Here is a 26,687-nt window from a genome sequence, read left to right as displayed (position 1 = left end):
TGATACATGTTATGACGCATCAGGAAAAGCTGAAGCCAGAAACTTCCTGGTAGTAGAGTGCTATAAATCTATATATTGGTAAATAACAGTCCTGGCTACATAATGAAGAAAGGCAAATTTAGCTTCTTTTTATTTTTTAAAATTTTTCATACTGAGAAAACCTGCACATTTGATTGAACAATTCACCTCTAATGGATTAAGTAATCCAATTTTAAATGCTTAAAATGTGGAATAAAAGTTTTATTATGTTAGTATCTCAAAGCAAAAGTTATTGGCATAATACAAATTTTATGTTAATGATTGGTTAAGCTAAAATATTTTTAATTCATACAAGAATAGGTGATATGCATATCAGGTTATTATTCCCTCCTTAAGCAAATTTATACTTAGATAAGATTATCTCTCATAAAAAAAGAAAAGCAATGAAAAATTAAGTGTTAAAGAGAAGGGAAGTGAAAGTCAAAACAGTCAGAGAAGGCTTGATGGAGGAGAAACTGTGAACTCAGTCTGAGTAAATGAAACTAGATGAATAGGAGCCAAAAACGCAGAAAGCACAGCACAATGATTATAACCAAAATACAAGAGAAGGCTGTCCCCTGAAATGAGTATCCTGAAACACTTTATAATAGTCAACCAGCTATTGATTAACCATTAACATGTTAAGTTTTAAACATACTTGACTTCTCATTTGACTTAATTTCTTCTTTAAATCCTGGGTTTCATCTTCCAAATTAATGCGATAACGTGATGTAACCTCCAGTGAAGCCTCTGACATAGACTGTTTTTTCAGGGTATCAGCCAGTTCTTGTTGAAGCTGTCTTATAGCTACCTGATGAGATAATTCTGTTACTGATTTTATAAATCACCATATTACTCAATTATGTTAGTAATGTATTACTGTAACGTACACACTGAAAAACATCTCCACATACATCCATTCACCTTCTTTTCCTCATATGAATACATCCCTGGATTCAGTTAAGGGCACAGTTAAGGGGCTATCTTCCTGACAAAACAGTACTGGGTTACTTAGACAGCAGCCCACTTATCCCTCCTCCTCTGATGAAAGTACAAGGCTTAAGAGCCCTTGAACTCTCTGGAAGAAATGAGTATGTGGGTGGGGCTGGTGAGAGTACACTCTTTAACATTTTGCATCTTTTTTTTGTGGAGGAGAGGTTTTTGCTATAGGGCATGTGTGCTCGCCAGAAAGACAGAGAGAGATGGAGAGACAGAAAGCTAAAAATCACCCCCAAAAAGGATGGCCACACCACAACCCCTTCTCCTCCATTCTCCTTCTCGGGATCTTGGGCATGCACGCACACGCACCCGGTGTGAGTTTAAGCCACTGGGTCTGGGACTTGAACTGCAGTAGACTACATGGGAGTCCAGCGACATAGCCATTACACTATCTGCTGGTCCCAACATTTTGCATCTTTTTAATGAGACGTTTCAAAATAACTTCAGAGCACCTCACATATTTTACTGTCTGCTCAAGAATCCTCCCAAAAGATTTCAATCACAGAATGAAAGCAAAATTCCAACAGCCTTGGAGGTAGTCTGCAGGTAATTCAGCCTCTACCTCCTTCCCTGACCTCAGTCCTTTCATTTCCTAGTTCCTGCTGTTTGTGAACTCTGCAAGCCTCCTTCATTAGGTTGAAAACGCAGATAAATAATAAATCACAGATAGCTAATTATCTTTGTGCTAAACAAAGTAATATCCAAATGATAACAATTGAGCCTTGAAATAAAATTATGAGTAAATTATTTCTAAAAATGTCCAAGGTAAAGTATAAATACCAGTGGGAAGATTAAATAAAAAGTTTTGCTAAAATTAGCTACATTTGTCTCACATCATGATCTAACAAAATGTAGGCATCATTAAAGAATTGTGAGGTAATAAGGAGGCTCAGCTCAGGTGTCATGGCTGCTAAGATGCTATGGTCTGTAGGTTAGAGCCACATGAGACGCTCAACCTAAAGACTGGGCACAGTGATGTGTGCCTATAGTCTTAGCCTGGCCTGGAAAACACAGTACGACCCAGTCTAAAAAAAAAAGGCAAGTCATGACAGTTTGTGCCTACAGTCTCAACTGGGAGGCTGAGGCAGGTGAAGGGTGACAGCAGAATCCTGTCTAAAAAAGAAGAATACATAACCTGAGACTAAAATAATTCCATTTAAATTGATGTGGATAAAATTACACCATCTAGGGACCAGCAGATGGCGTAGTGGTTATGTCACTGGAATCCCACAGGGCTGACAGCGGTTGAAGTCCAGAACGTAGTGGCTCACACCATGCGTGCATGTGCGTGTGTGTGTCCAAAATCCCAAGAGAAGAATGGAGAAGGGACTGCGGCATGGCCAACACCCCTGGGGAATGATTTCTTGCTTCCTGTCTTTCTGTCGCTGTCTCTTTGGCAAGAACATGTATCCTATAGCAAAACTCTCTCTTCTAAACACACACACACACACACACACACACACCATTTGGGAGCCAGCAGGTTGCATGGTGGTTATGACACTAGATTTCCACAGGACCAACTGAGGTTTGAGTCCTGGACCTGGCAGCTTGCATTCTCGTGTTCCCTTTCCCTTTCTCTGATCAAATTAAAAAGTAATAAAATAAAAACAAACTTGAATAGTTATTTTGGAGCTGGCAGGTGGCGTGGTGATTAAGGGTGCTGAACTCCCACATGGCTGGCCGCGGGTCAAGTTCCAGACCTGAGAGCTTGATTTCCCTCTCTCTGTCTCACATTCTGTCCTCACTAGTAAAATAAAAATAAATAATGAATAAATAAAGTTAAATAAAAAAATAACTCTTTTTAAAATATGAAATAATTATTTTTTAAAACTTATACCATCTAAAAAACATATTAAAAGGTACTGAAGAAAAAGCATTATGAGATATGCTTTTAGCTTAAGTTTTAAGTTAACTACCACTTAATTCATTTTAGAAATCTGTAACAAATTGTCTAGGTAATCACCCAATTGAATCTTAACCTCAAAAATATTCATTTTGGAGGAAAGCAGATGGTATGGAGGTTAAAGTTCTAGATCCTACATGGACAACTACACAGTCTGAATCTCAGACCCAAACCTTTGACAAACACACCAGGCATGTGTGTGCATGCCTAAACCCCCAGAGGAGAATGGAGGAAAAGGGACTGCAATGTGGACATCCCCCTGGGTGGTGATTTCTTAGCTTCTCTTTCTCTCGCTCTCTCCCTGTTTCTCTCCAATAAGTGCAAGTAGCTTATGGCAAACAAAACAAAAGCAAACCCTCATTTTTGACATGAACATCTCTATTTATCTGCTTCATCCTGGTTATAAAAGGTTGCAACATATGGAAACCAGCAGTTAGCGTAATGGCTATGTCGCTGGACTCCCACGTAGTCGACCGCGGTTCGCGTCTCGGACCCGGTGGCTTAACTCTCACGCCGGGCGCGTGTGCGTGCGTGCCCAAGATCCCGAGAGGAGAATGGAGGAGAAGGGATTGCGGCGTGACCATCCCCCCTGGGGGGTGATTTCTCGCTTTCTGTCTCTATGTCTCTCTCTGTCTGTCTGGCGAGCGCACGCGCCCTATAGCGAAAACCTCTCCAAAAAAAAAAAAAGGTTGCAACATAAAGACATTAAAAATATTTCAGCAAAATATGCCTACATTTTAAAAGAATTACTTATTTAATTTTATTTATTATTATTTTTAATTTGACCAGAGAGAGAAAAGTAAAGTAAGAAAGCAAGCCACCAGGTCTGGGATTCAAACCTCAGTCAGCTATGTGGGAGTCGAGCACCCTAACCACCTGCCAGTCCCTATGCCTTCATTATTAATATCAGTCTATTAACAACTTATAATTTATCCTCTTAAGATTTCATAAGTGACACAATGTCTCAAAGCATCTCTTAGGTTCAATTTTTTTTAAAGAATTATTTAATTTCATTTATTATTATTTAATTTGCTATAGGGCACATGAGAAAGACACAGTGAACAAGCAAGAAAGAAAATGAGAAAGTGAGAAAGCAGGCCACCGTTCAGGACTCAAACTGTAATCGGCCATGTGGGAGTCCAGCACCCGAACCACCAAGCCACCTACTGGCCCTTAGGTTCAATTTTTATTAGCTGGAAGCAAGTATATTTTAAAGCTTATATAGCAAATACATTACCTTTATATTTATAAATTCAACTAGAATCAACATTTAGCCATACTCAAATATGAGTTTGAATTTTGGTACTTACCTCTCTTTCGGTTTTGTCATTTTCATATTGATACAGTTTTTCTTTTAAATGATTACACTCACTGACTAACTCCTTAATTCTCTCTTGGAGCATTAGACTTTGTTTTTCACTCTCAGCTTGAAGTTTCTTTACAATCTCATGAAACTGGTCCTGGATATTAATTACCGCTTTTTCTTTACTGTCAACTTTGTTTTGAGCATCTTCCAGTTGCTGTCGAAGCAACATATTTTCACTCTGTAGTTGAGATAATCTCTCTTCTACGGACTCCTGTTTTCCAACATATTTATTCACTTTATGTTTTTCATTTTCATACATGTGTTCCATTTCCTTCATTTGACATTGTGTTTGGCTTAAGTCTCTCTGTACTTGCTCTAAAACCAAAGTCTTTTCTCTGAGAGCATCTCTCGTGTGATGGAGCTCAATTTCTAGGCTATTCAATTTACTTTCAGCTTTAGAAAGCTGTTGAGAAAGATTCTCATTGTTCTCTTTCAGATTAGAGGCATCTAAATTCATTTTGTCCTGTAAACGACACCACTCATCTCTTGCTCTCTGGAAAGCAAGTTCTAGGTCTCTTTTTGATGTCTGATTTTGATCATGATCTTGTATAGCAGCAGTCAGTCTAGAATGGTATGAATCCACTTCTGATTCCAGTCTTTCCTTAGTTTGCTTTTCATTCTCCAGTTTAGAAGTTAGCATTGTATTCTCAGTTGTCAGAACATTTAGTTGTCCATTATACTGGAATATTGTTTTGGTTAATGTTTCCTCATTTTGTTTTATTGTCTTTTGAAGGTCATCATTCTTTTCTTTTAGAATTTGAATATCCTCAACATATTTCTTTTCCTTTTCTTGGTTCTGATTTTTTATTGTATCTATTTCCAGTCTTAGTAAGGCAATTTCATCCTGTAATATGTGATTTTTGTCCAACAAATCTTTTTCATGACTATCAGAAACCTAAGTAAAACAAAGGAGATCTTTTGACTAGCACTCAACAAAATGGCATATCATGATTTCCTCTGAAATTAAAAAGTAATCTATACATTTATACAGTATGTTATAATAGCAGATATTTAACTAGAAAAAAATTTGAACAAAAAATTCAAGCCTTATAGAAGCATAAATTCTCCAACATTCAAAAATGTAATTGAAGACAATGAATCTATGAACATCAAAAAGAAATGAGAGAATGCTTAAGTAAGTCAACAAAACCAGGGCCAGCAGATGGTGTGGAGGTTAAGGAGGCTGGATCCCAAATAGCCAACCCCGAAATTCAGGTCCCAGACCTGGTGGCTTGAAAATTATGCAAGGTATGTATGCGTGCAAGCCCAAAATCCCAAGAGGAGAAAGGATCACAGCTTGGCCATCCCTCAAAAAGGCGATTTCTCACTTCTCTCTCTGTCTCTCTTCAGTGAGCACATGCACCTTAAGAAAAAAAAAGGAATCTAAACAAAACAAAGGCATAAAATAAAAGGTTAAAAGATAAATATGACTTTGTTTAAAAGTTTGGTTTACACTCTGATACTCAACGTATATGTTCACTTTATACAGGTTAAATAGCCCTTATCCAAAATGCTTGAGACTAGAAGTGTTTTGGATCTCTTCTAATTTAGAATATTTGCATATCTTGGGGTATAGGACCCAAGTATAAATACAAAATTCATTTGTTTCACATATATTTTATACACAAAGCCTAGAGGTAATTTTATACAGTGTATCTGTATTGAGGTGCTTTAGCTGCAATCTGATACTTGAGGTTAGGTGTGGAATTATCTGTTGCCGTTGTGTTAGCACTCAGAAAGTTTTGAATTTGGGATTTTTCAGGTTAGAGATGTTCAACCTATAGTAAGAGTCTTAGAACTGCATATATTTGGACAGACAAAATTTCCCAAAGTTCTTTAAGTTCCTTTTTCTTAGAATATTCTATAGACATCCCATTCTTAATTTTTTTTTTTAATTTGCTAGAGGGCATGTGTCCTCACTGGAGAGAGAGAGAGAGAAAGTGAGAAAGCACTCTCCATGAGAGATAGCCATGCCACAATCCCTTCTCCTCCATTTACCTTTCTGGGATTTTTGGACAGACACACACACACGCCCAGCATGTCTTTCAGACCACTGGGTCTCAAATAATGCAGTCAGGCATGTGGGATCCAGCTGCTTTAACTGCCACACCACTGGCTACTCCCTAGTATTTTTATATTTAGTATAATAATTATATTTACTGATAAATAATAAGCCTAGGCATTGTACTAAGCTCTTCTACATACATCAAAATTCATCTAGTTATCACAATTCTTTTTTTCTTCAGAGATGTTTTTGCCATAGGGTGTTTGTTGCTCGTCAAAGAGAGATGGCAGGAGAGAGAGAGAGACAAAGTGAGAAATCACACCCCGGGGGGATGGCCACATTGTAATCCTTTCTCCTCTGTTCTCCTCTTGGGATTTTGGGCATGCATGCATACATGCCACTTGTGAATTTCAAGTCACCAGGTCTGGAACTCAAACAATGGTCAGTTATGTGGCAGTCCAGCACCTCAACTACCATGCCACCTGCTGGCCCCTAGTTGTCACAATTCTTTTTTTTTCTTAAATAATTATTTATTTAATTTTATTTATTCATTCATTTATTTCAATTTGACCAGAGAGAGACAGAGAGAGAGGGAAAGTGAGAAAGCAAGCCACCAGGTCTGGGACTCAAACCATGGTTGGCCATGTGGGAGTGTCCAGTGTCTTAACCATCACGCCACCTGCTGGTCCCAGTTGTCACAATTCTAAAAAAGAGAGGTTAAAAATATAAACAAGCTGCAGGATCTTCTCCAGGCTTTCTGACTCTACTTTCAGTGTCCTTCCAGCAAACCAGTTACTTCTACAGTGCAAACATATACTATGAATACAGAAAAGGCTTAAATTTCAAAACACCAAGAGCTCTTCTTAGAAAATCAAGGGAGGGCCAGCCAGGTGGCGTAGTGGTTAAGGTAGCTGGATCTTACATGCCCAACTATGCAGTTCAAATTACAGACTAGCAGCTTAAAAAACATATAGGGTGTATGTGCATGCCTAGCCAAAATCCTAAGAGGAGACTGAAGGAGAAAGGACTGAAGTGTGGTCATTCTCCCTGGGGGTGTAATCTGTTATTCTCTTTCTCTCTCTCCTAAGTGAGTGCACTATAGAGGACTTAAAAAATATATATAAAAAGAAAATCATGAGATTATTTGCTGCTGCAATAACTTTTGTTTTCTTTTCATAGTGTTTGAAACAGTAATAAATACAAAATAGGGTAAAATATCTTGACCTATTTTACTTGGAAGAAAACACTTGTCAATAAATGATCAATAAGTATATATTATGGTGTATCATTCTTTTCAAAATCTCTTTGTAATTAAATTGAATACTACTTGGAGCAAACTGTTATTCTTAAAAGTGAGAATGATGTCCAAAATTTGTCTTGGAACCATTCTTCTCCTTGTCAATCAGTGAAAGTAATAAACTACTCTCTCTGTTAATGCATCAAGGATATCCTGTGCAACAGCCACCAGGACTCCAGGTGGGTCAGTCATACCAGTGCAGGAGAAGGAACTCGTGGATGTCAAAATTGGGGAGCTGCTGGGACCAGCAGTTAGCGTAATGGCTATGTCACTGGACTCCCATGTAGTCGACCACGGTTCACGTTCCAGACCGGTTGGCTTAAAACTCACGCGGGGCACATGTGTGTGCATGCCCAAGATCCCGAGAGGAGAATGGAGGAGAAGGGATTGCAGCGTGACCATTCCCCCTGGGGGGTGATTTCTCGCTTTTTGTCTCTCTGTCTGTCTGGCGAGTGCCCTATAGTGAAAACCTCTCAAAAAAAAAAAAATATTGGAGAGCTGCCCAGCTGCATATATATGTGGGATTTTACTCCTAAAGGCATTGCTGGAGCATTTCAAAGAGGTTACTACCAGTACATTCACGTGAAAAAAAACGGATATTGCTGGGGTGTTTATGGTGCTGGCCACTTAGGTGCTCTTCGGCTACTGCATTTCTTACAAGGAACTCAACGACAAGTGGTGATGCAAACACCACTGAAGAGGGCCAGCATAGAAGGCACACACTGAACCAGACCTTCATCTCTTTGGCTTAGCACCCCTCCAAAGGAACTTGCCAAATCCTTTCATATCCCACTTGAGAATTCACACCTAATAAACGATGACTGGTATGTGTACAAAAAAAGAAAACTATATCATCTATCTTTATTTCTAACTACACATACATATATACGGGCCAGTCCTGTAGCCCAGTGGTTTAAGGGAGCCAGATCCCACATGGCTGACTATGCTTGGAATTCCAGCGCAGCAACTTGAAAAACATTCTGGGTATGTGTGTGTGTACCCAAAATCCTGATTAGAGGAAAAGGGATTGTAGCATGCCACACCTATCTGGGAGGTGTCCTCCACCCCCATCTGCTTCATAAGAATACATGCCCTTTGACAATAAAATAAGTAAATAAACAGGAAAATCACCGCCAAAACCAAGAATATCTATTGTTAATAGGAAGAGTTTTCAGACTATGAAAAGATCATCAATAACTACAGAAAACATCAAAAGCCTCTCATTGGATTAGGCTATTGTGAATGACAAATAGAGCTGAATTAGAAACACTGCTTTGGGACCAGCAGTTAGCGTAATGGCTATGTCGTTGGACTCCCACGTAGTCGACCACGGTTTGCGTCCTGAATCCGGTGGCTTAAAACTCACGCCGGGCGCGTGTGTGTGCGTGCCCAAGATCCTGAGAGGAGAACGGCGAAGGGATTGTGGTGTGGCCATCCCTTGGGGGGTGATTTCTTGCTTTCTGTCTCTCTGTCTCTCTCTGTCTGGCGAGCGCATGCGTCCTATAGCAGGAACCTCTCCAAAAAAAACCAAACCAACCAAAAAAAACACTGCTTTATCCATGGGCCAAACCACCACCACTCTCCCAAAACATAGTCATATAAACATGGTTTAAAAATATTCTATACTTTCCATGATAAAAATAGTTGATTTTTGAAATATACTCACATACAAACACATAAACATGTATATTTATTTGAAAATTCCTAAAGAAAATACCTCGGAATTCATTTTCTTTTGAGTCATTTCTAGCTCCTTTTGTTTGCAAAGGTGACTGCTCAGAATCCCATCTTGCATCATTCGGGCATTCTGTTCTAGAGAAAGTTGCCTCTGGGTGATTTTTTGCTCTTCTTCAACCTAAAAATACATTTCATTACGTATTTCATCCTTACTGTTAGACAGAAGTCCAAACCTTAATTAAGTGCAGATGCTTTAAAAAAAAAAAGTAAGAAAACCATTAAGTGGCCAGCAGGTGGTGTGGTGGTTAAGGAGCTGACTCCCACATAGCTGACTGAAGTTCGAGTCCCTAACCTGGTACCTTGAAAATCATGTTGAGCATGTCTTCATGCGTGCCTAAAATCCTGAGAGGAGGGGACCAGCAGGTGGCGTGGTGGTTAAGGGGCTGGACAGTCCCACATGGCCAACTGTGGTTCAAATACCGAACCTGGTGGCTTGCTTTCTCACTTTCCCTCTCTTTCTCTCTGTGTATCTCTCTAGTCAAATTAAAATAAATTAATGACTAAATAAATAATTATAAAAAAAAAAAATCCTGAGAGGAGAATGGAGGTGAGGGATTCCCCAAGGGTCATCCCCTCTTGGGGGGAGTGATTTCTCACTTTTCCTCTCACTGTCTCTCTTTGTCTCTCTTGGGTGAGAGTACATGCCCTGTGGGAAAAATCTTAAAAAAATAAAAACCATGTAAAGGAAGTAGTCTATTAAAGCACAAAGACCTTTATCCTACATGAATTACTATAATTTTAATTGCATAAGTGACAGCTAAATTTATCAGAGCAAAAATAGTTCTTAAATATAAGTGGATACAGTGTAATGAAATAAAAATGTTTTACAAAATATGTAACAGCTTTATTATAGTTTCACACCAATCTAACTTGTATTTTACCATAAAACTGCCTAAAGTGGACCAGGAGGTGATGTGGTGGTTAAAGTGTTGGATCTTTTTTATTATTATTATTTATTTTATTTATTATTATATTTTAATTTGACCAAAGGGAGACAAAGAGAGAGAAAGGGAAAGTGAGAAACCAAGCCATCAGATCCAGGACTTGAACTGTGGTCAGTCATATGGGAGTCCGGTGCCTTAACCACTATGCAACATGATGGCCCCTAAGGTGTTAGATCTTACCTGGCCAACCAAGTGGTTCAGCCCAGACTGGTAGCTTGTAAAACATGGCGGACATGTGTACTTGTGTCCCCAAAATCCCAAGAGAAAAACTAGGAGATAGGACTGCAGTGTGGCCATCTCCCCCCAAGGGAGATTCTCACTTTCCCTTTCTCACCTATTTCTCTGTCTCCTTCCTGTGAGCACATGCACTCTATGGCAAAACTCTGTTTAAAAAAAAAAAAAAAAAAAAAAAAAACAAAAAAAAAATTTTAATGATGAAACTCAACTTGCCTCATATTCCTTCACTGAGAAAACTTACTGTCTATTAGATGCCAAGATGGACAATAAATAACTTTACTTAATTTATTAAGTAAATTTATTAAAATGTTATCTTTGGTTTGTTTTAATTCAAATTTTATTTATTTATTTATAGGTACATATAAATCTATATATATACACACACACATATAAATATATTTTTTTTTTCCTGTAGGGCATGTGCGCTTGGCCAGAGAAAGAGAAACAGAAAGTGAGAAATCACCCCCTGGAGGCAGCCATGCTGCATTCCCTTCTCTGTCACTCTGCTCTTGGGATTTTGGACACACATGCACAGGCGTCCAGCATGAATTTTTTAAGCCACCAGATCTGGGACTTGAATTGTGGTCAACTACACTGGAGTCCAGTGACCTGTAGGGCATGTGCGCTTGGCCAGAGAAAGAGAAACAGAAAGTGAGAAATCACCCCCTGGAGGCAGCCATGCTGCATTCCCTTCTCTGTCACTCTGCTCTTGGGATTTTGGACACACATGCACAGGCGTCCAGCATGAATTTTTTAAGCCACCAGATCTGGGACTTGAATTGTGGTCAACTACACTGGAGTCCAGTGACATAACCATTACACCATCTGTTGCTCCCTCCAAATAATATATATTAAACCAAAGAGATATATTAGTAATATTGAAGATAAAGTTAGAAATACAAAATTTTTACTGAAGACTAATTTACCTGACTCAAATTATTTCTTACAGTTTTCAATTCTATATCCAGGGTTCTAAGAGTGAGTTCAAGTTGTTGTTTCACTTCAATTTCTTTATTGTACTCGTCTTCTTTTCTTTTTAATTGCTCCCTAATTTTTTCATACAACATATGAGCACTTCTTCTCTTCTCTTCTTCTTGTCTCAGGTCAAATCTGCAATAAAATATGCCTATCTTAAAATCTGTATTTTGTTAGCAAATAAAAAACTCATTTTGTGACCTAGCTTTTCATATATTGACTTACTTTCCTAATAAGATTTCTGTCCTCTGATATTTTTTCTTTCTAGTTCTCATGTTTTTAATTTCTTACTTCACTCTCTTTCAAAGGATATACATGCTTGAAAGATAAAACAATGAAAGAACATTCTACTTAATTGGACAGTCTCTGCTATCTGTAACTCTGCTAAATAGTATGAAAAAGTAATGTCAAAATTATTAAGTTACAAGATGAAAATTACTTTCTTCACAATCATTATTACTCTTCAATTGGGATGGATAATTAAGTGTTAACTAAGTTTTGGGGGGCCAGTAGGTGGCATAGTGGTTAAGGGTGCTGGAATCCCACATGGCCAACTGCAGTTTGAGTCCTGGACCTGCCAGCTTGCTTTCTTTCTCTTTCTGTCCCTCTCTAGTCAAATTAAAATAAACAAACAAATAAATAGCTAAATAAAATAATTCTTTAAAAAAAAGAGTTAACTAAGTTTTTAAAGTTACTGTTTATAAGTAAGTTTATAAATTCACTAGAAATAAAATTTTATCGGGGCTGGCAGGTGGCATGGTGGTTGAGGGCGCTGGACTCCCACATGGCCAACTGCGATTCAAGTCCCAGACCCAGATGGTTGTTTTCTCACTTTCTGTCTGTCTCGCTCTCTCACTCTCTCACTCTGTCCCTCTCTGGTCAAATTCACATAAATAAAGTAAATAAATAAAGTTAGCCTGAAAAAAATTTTACCTTCATTAAGAATTATAGATAATCCTAAAAATGATCTACCATGTGAGATATCACCTTCATATGTCTCTCTCACACAACATATATCTGCAGACTGCTATCATTTAAATCTAGGCTCAGGAGTCTAATTATCTGTTATCCATGCTTTTTATGTTTTTTTGGTAAAACTTTCAATTAATCTTATTGATTACTAAGTATTTTTTTGTCTTGATTACTAAGTATTTTATAAACAATTTAAAAAGTTCCTTTTGGAATAAGATAGTACCTGATAATTAAACAACAGAGTAATATATGCTTTCAACACAAAATTTCGAGTTTATTTTATACATGTATGACAGAGAGGGGTTGAATAAATTAATCAGTAATCACATTTCATTTTACTTTTCATTCCATGCACGTTAAGAATAAAACTACATGGGTCCACAGACAGCGTAATGGCTATGTTTCTGGACTCCCATGTAGTTGACTGTGGTTCGAGTCCTGGACCTGGTGGCTTAAACTCAGTGTTGGGTGTGTGTGCGTGTGTGCCCAAGATCCTGAGAGGAGAATGGAGGAGAAGGGATTATGGTGTGGCCATCCCCCCCGGGAGGTGATTTCTCGCTTTCTGTCTCTCTGTCTCTCTCTCTCTGTCTTTTTGGCGAGCGCACACGCCCTATAGCAAAAACCTCTAAAAAAAAAAAAAAAGAATAAAACTACAGCAACCAGCAAATAGCATAATGGTTATGTTGCTGGACTCTCACATGGTCGACCCTGGTTCAAGTCCCAGACCCAGCAGCTTAAGAGTCACACCAGGTGCGAGTGCGTGCATGCCCAGAATCCCAAGAAGAGAATGGAAGAGAAGAGATTGCAATGTGGACATCCCCCCAGGGGGTGATTTCTCGCTTTCCATCTCTCTGTCTCTGTCTCTCTAGCAAGCACACACTCCCTATAGCAAAAATCTCTTAAAAAAAAACTATATAATTTGTTTTTATATTCCAGGTTGATAAAAATGGCCCTTTTGTGGTGGAAATATAAATTAATATAAACTTTCCTTTCTTAAAAAAATTTTAAAATTTATTTCTTCCATAAGCACAGAAGAGAAAGCGAGAAAGAACACTTTTAACAGGGTCCCAATGCCACAATCTGCCCCCATCCTAGTCAGCCCCAGATTATAAGCACATGTAAACCAGTGTATCAGAGAGGTCTGTGTATGTGAACCCAAAACCTTCCCATGTGAGTCAGCCTATCAGAGCATCATGTTATACCACTGCACCACCACCTAGCTCCAGAATAAATTTTCTTGAGAGAGTACTTAGAAATATTTATCAAAGACTTTTTTTGAAGTTTCTACTTTAACCAAATAATCTATATTGAAGAATTTATTCAAAATGAACAATGAGAAATGTAGAAAAAGTTTTATATAAAATATGTCCCTAGCAGCATTAATTGTAATACAAATAAAATCTCAATATTTGATTTGTTAAATAAATGAGATTTCCATTTGCTGAACTTACATGTAGCCATTTAAACTCTTATTTTAAAAAATATGGGTTTAATGAGCCGCAAGGGGCATGGTGGTTAAGGTGCTGGATCCTACATGGACGACTGCGTGATTCGAGTACTCGACCCAGCAGCTTGAGGAACACACTGGGTACATGTGCGAGAGTGTACCCCAGATCCCAAGAGAATGGAGAAGAAGGGACTGCTTTTGGCTATCCCTCCTGGGGCAAAATTTCTTACTCTATATTGAGCACATGTGCCCTATAGCAAAAAAAAAAAGGTTTAATGATTAGTAGACATATTCACAGTTAGGAACTTTGACTTGGTATATTATTTACAAAAATTTCACATTCCATAAGACTAAAAGGTTTTCATCCCTGTAAACCCAGAAGGTAAGTCAGCAATTACAAAATTTTACCCATAAGTTTATAGTAAACAATTTGGGCCAATTAGGTGGTATAGTTGTTAAAACAGCTAGATCCCACATGGCTGACAGTAAGGTTCAACTCCAGAACCTGGCAGCTTGAAAAACACATCAGGCGCATGTGCACGAGTTCCCAGAATCCCAAGAAGAAAGTGAGGAGAAGGAAATGAAACATAGCTGTCCCCCTCAGGGGAGTGATTTCTCACTTTCTCTCTCTGTCTTCCTGTGTGTGTGTGTGTGTGTATGTGTCTCTCTCTCTCTTTTGCAAGTACATGTATCTCATAGCAAATAAGTAAATACATAAAGGGAACAGCTTGAACATTTCTTTAAAACTAAGATGTCATACCGCAAACTGCAGAGTTCTTGTTCCCACTTCACCTTTTGATGCTCTAACTGTAACTTGAGCTCTTTGGTTTCTGACAGCTCCTTTTGCAGTCCACTAACCTTATTTTCCAGTTTTTTAATTTTTCCTATAAATTGTTCAGAGTGACTTTTTTTAAGTTCTATTACTCTTTCAAATGAAAGAACTGGGTCCTGGATTTTCATTTGATTATCAGAATCTGCACCAGGGAGAAAACAAGACAGAAATAAATTCATGAGTGCTCTTTGTATATAAGTAACAGTGTACTTTCATATTCACCCATTTATACAATAAACAAATATAAACTTCAAAAACTTCTTGGAAAGTACATGTGTATAACACAAAAACTATGCATGGATTTCAAAATTCTGGCACCAAAATAAACTCATACTATAATTCCATTTTTCATGAACTTTTTGAAGTCTCCTTTATTACTTAATGCTTACAGTGGAAGACAGTTTACTAAGTATTTCAGATAAAACAAGTAAGATTCCTGTTCTTCTTTAGCTTAAAATCTAGTGGAAAAGACAAATAAAATGACAATTATAAATTCAAACAGATGCTGTTAAAAAAAAATTCTATGAGCACAAAAGAGAATCTGATCTACACCTTGGCCCAGAAAAGATATCTGTGCAGAAGCAACAGCTACACTGAGCAATGAAGGATGAGCGGGAAGCAGTTAAGCAAAGCAGGAAGAACATTAACATTCTAGCCATTGCCCAGCATGTGCTAAAAGCTCTACTGCAGTTTGCTTCCAGCCAAGATGGAGTAACAGGTAATGACTGACCTCCCTACCTGAAACAACCAAAACCCATACAAAACACATTCAACAATTTTCGAGACAATGAACTTCAGACAAAAACAATGATCTCTGAAAGATGAGAAACAAACAAAGGAAACCTTACAAATACCCCAGCTTCTTGCCTTGAGAGAGTTTCCAGGCCATAACCCAGAAACTGAGGAAGTCTGCCAGACTCTGTGTTCAGATGAGGAAACTTAAAGACTTGTCAAACCAAGACAGAGATCACAGCACAGAACAATGGGGAGGAGAGAGCAGTCAGCTACAGAGGGCCTACCTGGGTATTTAGCAGAGTAATGAACAGTGTATGTGTGCCAAGAAACTACTCAAGAAGATGAAGGAAAAGGTATCTGAAAAGATTAGTCTGGTGCCTTGGAAGAGCATGGTGCCAAGGAAGAGCATCCATTCTCTCAGTCAAGCTAGGAAATTGATCATTCACAGCACTATCAATGGAATTTTCAGAACTCTTGGTTTGGTGGTAGGAAATTAGCCCCAGGTGGAGCACTGCTCTAATCTACCTAATAAATCATAAAATCTAGGCCAGAGAGAATCAATCGGTTTATAAGTAACTTAACTATATCCCAAAATAATGCTCAAGAATATAAGTAAAGGCATGTGAGGTATTTTTAAAAAGCTAAATTATACTTGTAGAGATGCAAATTACAACATCAGGGATGAAAATTACACTGGATAGAAATAAATACAGATTACACATCACGAAAAAAAAAAGATCTGTAAATTTGAACTAACAGTAAAATGTGAAAAAACTTCAAGTAGTTAATATGGTATGGGAGTCTTCAGAAAGTTCATGAAAAAGGTGTATTATTAAAAATATATGCATAGGGACCAGCAGTTAACATAACGGTTATGTTGCTGGACTCCCATGTAGTCAACCACGGTTCGAGTCCTGGACCCGGTGGCTTAAACTCAAGCCAGGCGCACGCGCGCGTGTATCTAGGATCCTGAGAGGAGAATGGAGAAGGGATTGCGGCGTGGCCATCCCCCTGGGGGATGATTTCTCTCTTTCTGTCTCTCTGTTTCTGTCTTTCTGGAGAGCGCATGCGCCCTATAGCAAAAACCTCTCAAGAAAAAGAAGAGATATACATAAATTTTGAGGCTGGCAGGTAACGTGGTGGTTAAAGGTGCTGGATTCCCATATGGCCGACTGCGGTTTGAGTCCTGCAGTTGGCAGCTTGCTTTCTCACTTTCCCTCTCTCTCTCTCTCTTACTCTCTTACTCTGTCCCTCTCTGGCCAAATTAAAATTAATAACGTTAAATATTTTTTTTTAAAAAAAGATATGCATGGATTTCAAATTTTTTTACACCAAAATAAACTCATTATTTCAATCTAAATTTTCTACCAATTTTTTGAGGTTTCCTCATATAACACCTCAAAAAAGTTAAAAGAGAGCATAATAGGAGTATGGACATAAAAATTCAACCAATTTTTGAAGCAAAGGGCTGCTCTGTGGTGCACTGAAAATATGCTACTCAAGAGAAGCTGGATCGTATATAGCTCAGTCCCTAGCCTCGTTGGCCTTACAGTGCTGAGCACAGGCATAAGTGCTAAGATCTAATGGTCTGGGAGACTGGAGGAAGGGGATCGCAGCATGCCAGTAGAGGGTGCTCACCTCTCTCTCTCACATGTGTGCAAAAATGCACTCTACTAAAAAAAAAAATGCACTCTAGTGAATTAAAAAAAATGTCCAAAGTAAAAATATATCCTCCAGAGGGCCAGCAAGTGGTGTGGTAGTTAAGCTACTAGACTCCCACATGGCCCACTATAGTTCAAGTTGTGGATCTGGAGGCTTGAGAATCATGCCAGGCTTGTGTGCATGACCAAAATCCCAAGGAGAATGAATCCCTCCTGGGGGGTGATTTCTCGCTTTCTGTTTCTCTGTCTCTTCAACAAGCACATGCACCCTATAGTAAAAATCTCTCTAAAAAAATTAAAAATGATATAAATAAAAATATATAATTATGGTTGCAGAGTAGACCATGGTTTAGAAAAGTACACTAACAAGGAACAGTTCTAAGGGTGACAGCAGTATTCCAGGAGAGGGAGATGATGGCATCTCCTATGCCTTGGGGAAAGCCACAGGAGAGAAGCAGGGTCAACAAAAAGACTGAGAGTGCCAATCACACCGAGAAGTACAGTGAAACCATCTCAGCTTTCTGCCTAGAGTGTTCAATAAATGACAGCTTTCACTCTACTTTAAAGCATACTTCTATGGCAGACAGTACTGTAACACTGAGCCCTGTGGTGCAGTGTGTGCACACATTTCTATTTTTTTTTTTTTTTTTTTGGAGAGGTTTTTGCTAGAGGGCGTGTGTGCTCGCCAGACAGAGAGAGAGAGAGATAGAAAGTGAGAAATCACCCCCCAAGGGGGATGGCCACGCTGCAATCCCTTCTCCTCCATTCTCCTCTTGGGATCATGGGCACACACGCACACGTGCCCGGTGTGAGTTTAAGCCACCAGGTCCGGGACGCGAACCACGGTCGACTATATAGGAGTCCAGCGACATAGCCATTACGCTAACTGCTGGTCCCCATACATTTCAATAAGCTACATGAAAAGGCCTTATGTTTATGCAATGGTCCTACCTTTAGAGTACATTCCAAGCATCGCAGAATTCATAAAATTAGAGTAAGGCAATTCATGATCCTCTGAGGCTGTTTCAGATGACTGACTTAAGTCACTAAGGTCGTCCATAGAACTTATTTGGTTTTTGACCTATAAACAGATAAAACTACTTCAAAATGTCCCTAAAATGTTTATAGCATATACTAAATATACAGAAGTGATAATTACCCATCTTTTTATATGAGCACAAACACAGATACTTCTTAAAAGAACTGACTTTGTCAGAAGGATACTTTTATCAATGGCTACGGTTTCATAATTATTTTTTCAGGGTAAATGTCTCTATAATGAAATAGTTTATACTTTTTCACTTTACATTTATTTTTTTCAATACCAATAATATTTTAGATAATTTACTTTTTAGCAATACCTTGTCTTTTTTCATAGATGTTTTCTGTGTAGGCCTAAAAAAAATTTCAGACAAACATTAAATATGTAAAATACAGAGAATATATAAACCCTTTTTTTTTCTTTTAAAGAGATTATTACCTTAGGACACATGTGCGCACTAGAGAGAGACAGAGACAGTGAGAAGGAAAGTGAGAAATCCCCAGGGGGTATGGTCACACTGTAATCCTTTCTCCCTTCATTCTCCACCCAGGATCTTGGACACACATGCACACATGCCTGGCGTGATTTTCAAGCCACTGGGGTCTGGGACTCAAAAAGCGGTTAGCCATGTGGCAGTGACTTAACCGCTATACCATCTGCTGGTCTCAAAATCTTGTTCGTTTGCTTTTTTTTTTTTTTTTTTTTTAAGTTTTTGACATAGGGAGTTTGTGCTCACTAGAGAGTGACTGAAATGTGAGAGGGAAAGTGAGACAACATCTCCAGGGGGAATGGCCACACCACAATCCGTTTTTCTCCATTTTCCTTCTGGGATTTTGGATACGCACACACAGGTACCCAACTTGATTTTCAAGCCACTGGGTCTAAGAATTGAACTGTGGTTAGCCATGTAGGAGTCTAGTGCCTTAGCCACCATGCTACCTGCTGGCCCCTATAAAACTATCTTTTAATAAAAAATGTCTACACTTGTTTTCTAATCCATAAGGTCTACAGGTAATTTAAAATACAGTAATTTCTACAGAGGAGGATTAACCTATAAGCAGAGTAACATAAAAGGATAAAGAAAATATACTAAGGGGCCAGCAGGTAGCATGGAGTTAGGGTGCTGGATCCCACATGGCAGACTGTGTGGTTCAAAGCCCAGACCTGGCAGCCTGAAATCACACCAGGTGCATATGTGTGCATGCCAGAAATACAGAGAGGAGACAGTCTGGTGAGTGCACATGCCTATGGCAAAAAAAAAAAAAAAAAAAAAAAAAAAAAAAGTAAAAAGACTATATCTAGGTCATTTTAGAAATCTGCTTGCAATAAACTAAAGGTTGTTTTTTTTTTTCTTTTTCCCAAAGAAATGCATTAACAGAGGCCGGCAGGTGGCATGGTGGTTAAGGGTGCTGACTCCCATGTGGCCGACTGCAGTTCGAGTCCTGGACCTGGCGACTTGCTTCTTCACTCTCTCTCTCTCTCTCTCGTTCTGTTCCTCTTCGCTCAAATCAAAGTAAATAAATAAAGTTAAATAAAATAATTCTTAAAAAGAAAATAAATACATCAACAAACATTCATCTGTCCAACTGTTGTTTCAAACATTAAAAATACTGGATACATAATACATATTACTGACACTACTGGTACAAGGAAACATGGTTTACTATACTTGAGAACTTAATAGGTGAAAAGTAATAATCCATGACAGTGTGTCTATAGTTTACTTTTCTATTGTACATAAAACAAAATCCTCTTTTCACCAGAATCTAAATAATTAGGCTAATACAATTCATATTTTAGAGTACCTTACAAAATAATAGCTATTCATGATGATACTGTCAAAGGTACTGTAATATATAAACTCATCAAAGAGGATTAAATTCTATTTGGTCTTGGAGCCAGCAGGTAGTATGGAGGATCCCACATGGCAATCTGCACAGTTCGAATCTCAGTTCCAGTGCATTGAAGAATATGCTGGGGGCACCAGCAGTTAGTGTAATGGCTGTGTCACTGGATTCCCATGTAGTCGACCGTGGTTTGCGTCCCAGACCTGGTGGCTTAAAACTCACGCCGGGCGCGTGTGCGTGCGTGCCCAAGATCCTGAGAGGATAATGGAGAAGAAGGGATTGCATAGTGGCCAACTCCCCTGGGGGGTGATTTCTCGCTTTCTGTCTCTCTGTCTCTGTCTGTCTGGCGAGCGCACGCGCCGTATGGCAAAAACCTCTCAAGAAAAAAAAAATGCTGGCCACGTGTGTATGAGTGCACAAAATCCTGAGGAGAATATAGGAGAAGGGATTATGGCATGGTCACCTCTCTGGGGTACGTTTTCTCATACATCCCCCTTCCCGACTCTCCTCTCTCTCTGGCGAGCACACATGCCCTATTAAAAAAAAAAAAAAAAAAGAAAAGAAAAAATTTTATTCAGTCTGTTTTTAAGTATTTGTATGTTTATTATTAAATTTTTAAATTATTTTATTTATTTATTCATTTATTTATTTTTAAGTTTGTAATAGGACACATGGACTCACCAGAGACAGACAAAGAGGGAAAGTGAGAAGGAAAGCCACAAGGTCCGAGACTCGAACTGTGGCTGGCCATGTGGGAGTCCAGCACCTTAAACACCATGCCACCTGCTGGTCCCATTATTACATTTAAAAAAAAAATCTATGGATGATAGTTTAACTTTTAGGTTATTACTTTTATGTTGAAGTACATTAGGTTATTCCATTTTTGAACTAATTCTGAATGAATGCCCTTTTACCATAAAACTATACATGAATAGAAGTTTTAATAACAATTATTAGGAGTTTACTATAAATATTTAAAAGATAATATATTAAGTCTTCTAATAAGGCAAAAAAATTTAAATTTAATAAACATACCCTTGTCTATTGGATCATTTCCAACAGCACACAAACATACTCTAGAAACATGTTTTAAGATCTAAAAAAGCAGGAAGTCAGGCTTCCATGGTAACTACTAAAACTGCTCCCTGTTAAGGACACTTGCATTCATTTTAATTAACTTTTCAATAGCACCAACAGTTGAGTATTCTCTTGTTTGGCCTGAGGACTACACTATTCTGGTTTATTTCTAGAAAAAGTATTACTGCTAATATTCCTTCACGGGGAATCAAAAAGTTACAGATTTTACCCTTCTTCTTCCTGCTTTATTTCACGTAAACTGTTGGTATCATTCATGCATAGTAGACCACCAACTGGTGAATCGGGTTTCTCCAACACTCGTGCATCCATACTGTCTTCTGAGGTCCATTTCTCATTTTCATTGCTGTTTATTTCCTTCATAGGCAAAGCAGAACTGCTACTTAAATAAAAATCCATTAAAAAGGTCATTGGTTTCTAATAATTATACTGACAAATAAAAAATCCAATTTTTGTAAATCCCAAATTTTTCCCATCTTATTTCATTCACTAATTTAAAAAACAATTATGGAGGGTCCACCGGGCTGGTGGGACGAATTGCAGCGCCCACTGGATGCCAAATCCAAGGTCACCAACTAGCTCATAGATTTTCAGTGGAAACTGGGGATGGCTGTGAGCTCCGACAGTTGCAGATCTCTTAAATATCCATATGTGGCAGCGATGCTAAAAGTGGCAGATCATTCAGGGCAAGTAAAGAACAAGTGCTTTGAAATGACAATTCCAGAGTTTCAGAATTTCTATAGACAGTTCAAGGAAATTGCTGCAGTTACTCAAACTGTCTGAAAGCTGGTTATTTGGTTGAGAACTTGCTGTCGTTATTCTTAACACAGACTTCACTTTCTGTAGTAATATTACATAAGGATCAAAGGATATTTATTGAATGAAATTACAGGGTTTTTTTAATTTTTTGAAATAATTCAAACAAGCTGAAATTAGTGATGATTGTGCAACCTTGCAAAGGTGCTATACATGACTGAATTGAATGCTTCAAATGGTGTGCTTTGTGGTCTGTGAATTATATCTCAATAAAAAAAGTCAAAGGAACAGAAGAATAAAAAAAAATCAAAGGGACAGAAAAGTCAAAAGAACAGAAGGCAACACGAGTTTATGTATTAGAACAATAGTTTTCAAATGTATTGTTATTTGAAGCATTTTATGAAAAAAAGTCTTAGATGGAGTCATATATATATATAAGATATATGTACTGATCCTTTGCGGTTCGTAAGCATGAGTAGGTTTTCACACCGTTATGTGAGATGTGCCTCTCTCAAACCTGTTTACAATATGCACTGTATCTGTCTGATGTAAAAAAAAAAAAATCATATATAGAAATCAGAAAAGTAAAAAAATAAATAAATAAATAAAACACAATTATGAAGTGCTGGGTAAGTACAAGAAAATGTATACTCAGTTTTAACAAAGGGATAAATGGTACAATGTGACACATGAGTTAATATATAAAAAGTAGCTAAGCACAAGCAAGGCTTTATATTAATGAAGAGGTAAAACACAGAAGCGTTCTTCAGACATAAAAGTGGAAGAAAACCATTGTACTTAGATAACAGACTGTGTGGGACCTGTGGATGTTGTAATGGTTATGTCACTGCACTCCCACATAGTTGACTGCGGTTTGAGTTCTAGATCTGGCACCTTAAAACTCACACCAGGCGCATGTGCGTGCATGCCCAAGATCCTGAGAAAAGAATGGAGAAGGGATTGTGACATGGTCATTCTCCCTGGGGGGTGATTTCCCGCTGACTCTCTCTCTCTGCCTCTCTGGCAAGCACATGCACCCCTATAGCAAAAAATCTCTCTCTCTCAAAAAAAGAGGGAGCCAGCAGATGGCATAATGGTTATGTCACAGAACTCCAACGTAGTTGACTATGGTTTGAGTCCTAAATCCTACAGCTTGAAACTCACACCAGGCGTGTCCATGCGTGCCCAAAATCCCAAGAGGAGAATTGGAGAAGAAGGGATTGTGGTGTGGCCATCTTCTTGGGAGATGATTTCTTGCTTTCTATCTCTATCTCTGACTTTCCCATGAGCACACGTGCCCTATAGCAAAAATCTCTCTCTCTCAAAAAGAAAAAATAAAGAGCGAGAACAGAATGTGAGCACAAAGATTAGACACAGGGAGTATAGGTGCTCCTCCAGAACTTGAAAGTATGAAACACAGGGAAGCTAGTACTGGAGATGAACACTAGACTACACAGCCATGTTATGTCAGAAGGCTGGAGATCACCACCTACCAGGAATGACTATAAGACAAGGGAGTAATACAGATTAGTGCTATCATTTTGGGTTTTATTTTCGTTGTATATAATATTTCATTTAGATACAGTTCTTAAAATAGTATGAGGTATAAATAACATGAAAAAAACGGGGGAAATGTTCTGGGGGGGTCTTATTTTTTAAATACCTTATTGTCATTATATATCGTTCAATAAAGCAACAGTCTAAATATTTATAATTTTAAAATAAAATGACTCAATAACTTTTGTACACATTTAGCACAGTCCTAATTCTAATATAAATAGAACATTGTAATTACTTTTTTTATGGAGTAAACAACATGTACAAGAACATCACTATTACATACCTACATAAATTTACAAAAAGACTTATACTTCCCACTAGAGATTATTATGTTAGGAATTGAGTATGAGCCCATAAAAGTATCAAATACAAAAGGAAAACTAAAAATTATTTACCAAAGAAAAGTTATGTAAATAACTCTTCTGTTAAGACTAAACATCTAAGATAAGAAGAAATTGTCCTGACAACAATCATTCAATAATTCGTTTTAACCCAAACTTTAAACTTCAAAAATAAGTCTACAATTCAAGAATATGAAACAGCTTTCACTTTTTTTTTAGAGAGGTTTTTGCTATAGGGCACGTACGCTCACCAGAAAGAGAGAGACAAAGAGATCAAAAGCAAGAAATCACCCCCCAGGGGGGATGACCACCTTGCAATCCCTTCTCCTTTATTCTCTTCTTGGGGTCTTGGGCACACACGCACACGCGACCAGCGTGAGTTTAAGTCACTGGGTCCAGGACTCGAACTGCAGTTGACTACACAGGAGTCCAGCAACATAGCCATTACGCCAACTGTTGGTACCGAAACAGCTTTCACGTTGAACACAAGTTGATGGAAGGCAACATTTTTAAAAAATTTTTTAAGTTTGCTTTAGGGTGCATGTGGTTGCCAGAAAGAAAGAAAGTGAAAAAATACCCCTCAGGGGGATGGCTGTGCTACAGTCCCTTCTCCATTCTCTTCTCAGGATTCTGGGCACCCCCACACACAAGCCCAGTATGCTTCTCAAGTTGCCAGATCTGGGACTTGAACCATGTAATACTCAACTGTTTTGCCCTGTAGCAAAAAACCTCTCCCCAAAAAAAGCTAAAAGAAATGGCACCTGACTTATGTTTCTTTTTATTTAAATTTTTTTCTTTTATTATATCAGCGTGTATATGTGCACATGTGAGAATGACTTATATTTTAATAGGTCCACTATGTTAAAAACTGATACAAAGGGGATTACAAAAAATAAGCAAAGAGACCAACAAGCAATCTATTATACTAATGTAGACAGCAGATAATGATGACCTGATCCTTAAAAAAGTGACTGGTTTCCTGGCTTCCATATATAGTTAATTTATTTATTTGTCTGAATTGCTGGAGAGTGCATACACTTGCCAGGGAGAGAGAGACAGGGAGAGTGATTTTTTTTTTTTTTTAGGTTTCTGCCATAGGCATGTGTGCTTATGGGGTGGGGAGAGAGAGAGAGAGAGGGAAAGTGGGAAATCACCACCTCCCCGGGAAGGATGACTATGCTGTAATTCCTTCTCCTCCATTTTCTTCTCTAGATTTTGGGCACACACACATATGTCCAGCATGGTTTTTAAGCCACAGGTCTGGAATTCGAACCATGGAAGTTCAGTGCCTGAACCACCATATCACTTGCTGGTCCTGAGATAATTTTTTTCTAACAAAATATCAATATGATTGGGGACAATGGCATCTCATAACTTGTCAGTTCGCATTTTCCTGATTACTAAGCCAGGCTGAACATTTGTAGTAAAAATATAAAATTAGTTAATCATGAATATTAGCCCAAATTAGAGTAAGTTTTCTAGAACAGTAACAAGGATCTACTGTAAAATCTTGCTATCGGCTTACCTATCATGCTCTTCGTACTCTTTAGGAGGAAATTGCTGGTGATCAGTTTTTGTACTCTGTGGACTTAAGCCATTGTTGTCACCACCTGCAGGAGCAGCAGCACCATCATATAGGCTTTCTGATGTTTCCATTTCATTACTTCTATGTTTCTTTCTTTCTTCATCAACCTTTAGTGAGTTAAGGGTAACTATTACTTTACTTGATAAAATTTTTTTACTGATTTTATCATTGAACTCAATTTAACTGTCATGAATCTAGGCAGAAAAAAAAATTTTTTAAGAGAGATTTTTGCAGAGAAACAGAAAGACAGAAAGCAAGATATCACCCCCTGAGGGGATGGTCATGTTGCAATTCTTCCTCCTCCATCTCCTCTCAGGATTTTGGGTGCACACACAAGCACTTGACCTGAGTTTCAAGCCTCGGGTCCAGGACTTGAACCATAGTCAGACGTGCGGGAGTCCAGAGATAAAACCATTGCATCTGCTGGTCCCAGAAAAAATACTTTTTGTGCTTAACTTTATCATCATAAGTCATTGACATTTTTGTAGATTCTGGTTCATTTCTAAGTAACAGAAACAGAATTTTCCAAGTATTTTAAAGGGCTCTTCTTAATTTTATGCTTTTATTCCTATTCACTCTTTGCTATCAAATGTTTTCACCCTATTTGAGTGACAGAACAAGGAATAAAAAGATGAAGACACAAAATTTATGCTCTCTTGTCTTTAGAACCTGGATTTTACAATAAAAGCAACCAAATTTGGAGGATGTAACCAAGGAAGCTGGCTCCTCTCTGCACTAAGATATGCTTTCCCTTACTTCCTTTGACAATTCTTTTTTGATTTGGATCCTGGGATATCAAAAAAGTCAAGGTACTCACTGCAGCATGTGAACCAAAGTTTGCCACAACACGAGGAGCAGAGTGAAATTGCTGGCTGGGTAGTGAGTATGGAATTCTAGAATGCCTTCCTAATTTTGCACTTCATAACCATACAATTTTATGGCTAGAGAATACATTAAATACTTTGGCAAAGTAATTTAATACCTTCTTGGGAATTGAAAGGTCTCACTTTTAAAGGAGATTATCCCTGGAATTTTAATCTCTCTTTAAAATTTAGTATCCCTGGGACCAGCAGTTGGCATAATGGCTATGTCGCTGAACTCCCATGTAGTCAACTGAGGTTTGAGTCCTAGACCCGGTGGCTTAAACTCATGCTGGGCATGTGTTTGTGCGTGCCCATGATCTCGAGAGGAGAATGGAGGAGAAGGGATTGTGGCGTGGCCATCCCCCGTGGGGGGTGATTTCTTGCTTTCTGTCTCTCTGTCTCCCTCTGAATTTCTGGTGAGCGCATATGCCCTATAGCAAAAACCTCTCAAAAAAAAAAAAAATTCGGTA

The 26,687-nt window shown here is 38.3% G+C and overlaps 1 protein-coding gene, 1 non-coding gene and 1 pseudogene across 10 annotated transcripts in view; 2 read left to right on the top strand and 1 right to left on the bottom strand.

The window, feature by feature from the left end:
- Window positions 1–26,687, bottom strand: part of ANKRD26 (ankyrin repeat domain 26) — a 122,340-nt gene that overhangs the window by 27,046 nt on the left and 68,607 nt on the right. For 8 of the 9 annotated variants that reach the window (XM_027769852.1, XM_027769861.1, XM_027769925.1 and 5 more), the window contains 9 exons: window positions 25,295–25,461; window positions 21,324–21,494; window positions 18,490–18,523; window positions 18,080–18,209; window positions 14,661–14,874; window positions 11,433–11,616; window positions 9,306–9,443; window positions 4,231–5,181; window positions 677–829 (listed from right to left, as the gene is read on the bottom strand). In XM_027769852.1, coding sequence (XP_027625653.1) covers window positions 677–829; window positions 4,231–5,181; window positions 9,306–9,443; window positions 11,433–11,616; window positions 14,661–14,874; window positions 18,080–18,209; window positions 18,490–18,523; window positions 21,324–21,494; window positions 25,295–25,461 — 2,142 coding nt within the window. The remainder of the gene's footprint in view (window positions 1–676; window positions 830–4,230; window positions 5,182–9,305; window positions 9,444–11,432; window positions 11,617–14,660; window positions 14,875–18,079; window positions 18,210–18,489; window positions 18,524–21,323; window positions 21,495–25,294; window positions 25,462–26,687) is intronic. The other variant, XM_014587060.2, reaches the window with a different exon arrangement.
- Window positions 21,687–21,895, top strand: LOC106734695 (COMM domain-containing protein 6 pseudogene; annotated as a pseudogene).
- On the top strand, window positions 22,320–22,417 carry LOC114007717 (small nucleolar RNA U13). Its single transcript, XR_003549303.1, has one exon. It is a non-coding gene; the product is annotated as a small nucleolar RNA U13 (small nucleolar RNA).

Source organism: Tupaia chinensis, unplaced genomic scaffold, assembly GCF_000334495.1.
Source record: "Tupaia chinensis unplaced genomic scaffold, TupChi_1.0 Scaffold000001_1, whole genome shotgun sequence".
Lineage (NCBI taxonomy): Eukaryota > Metazoa > Chordata > Mammalia > Scandentia > Tupaiidae > Tupaia > Tupaia belangeri.
This window is presented reverse-complemented; position numbering and strand designations above follow the sequence as displayed.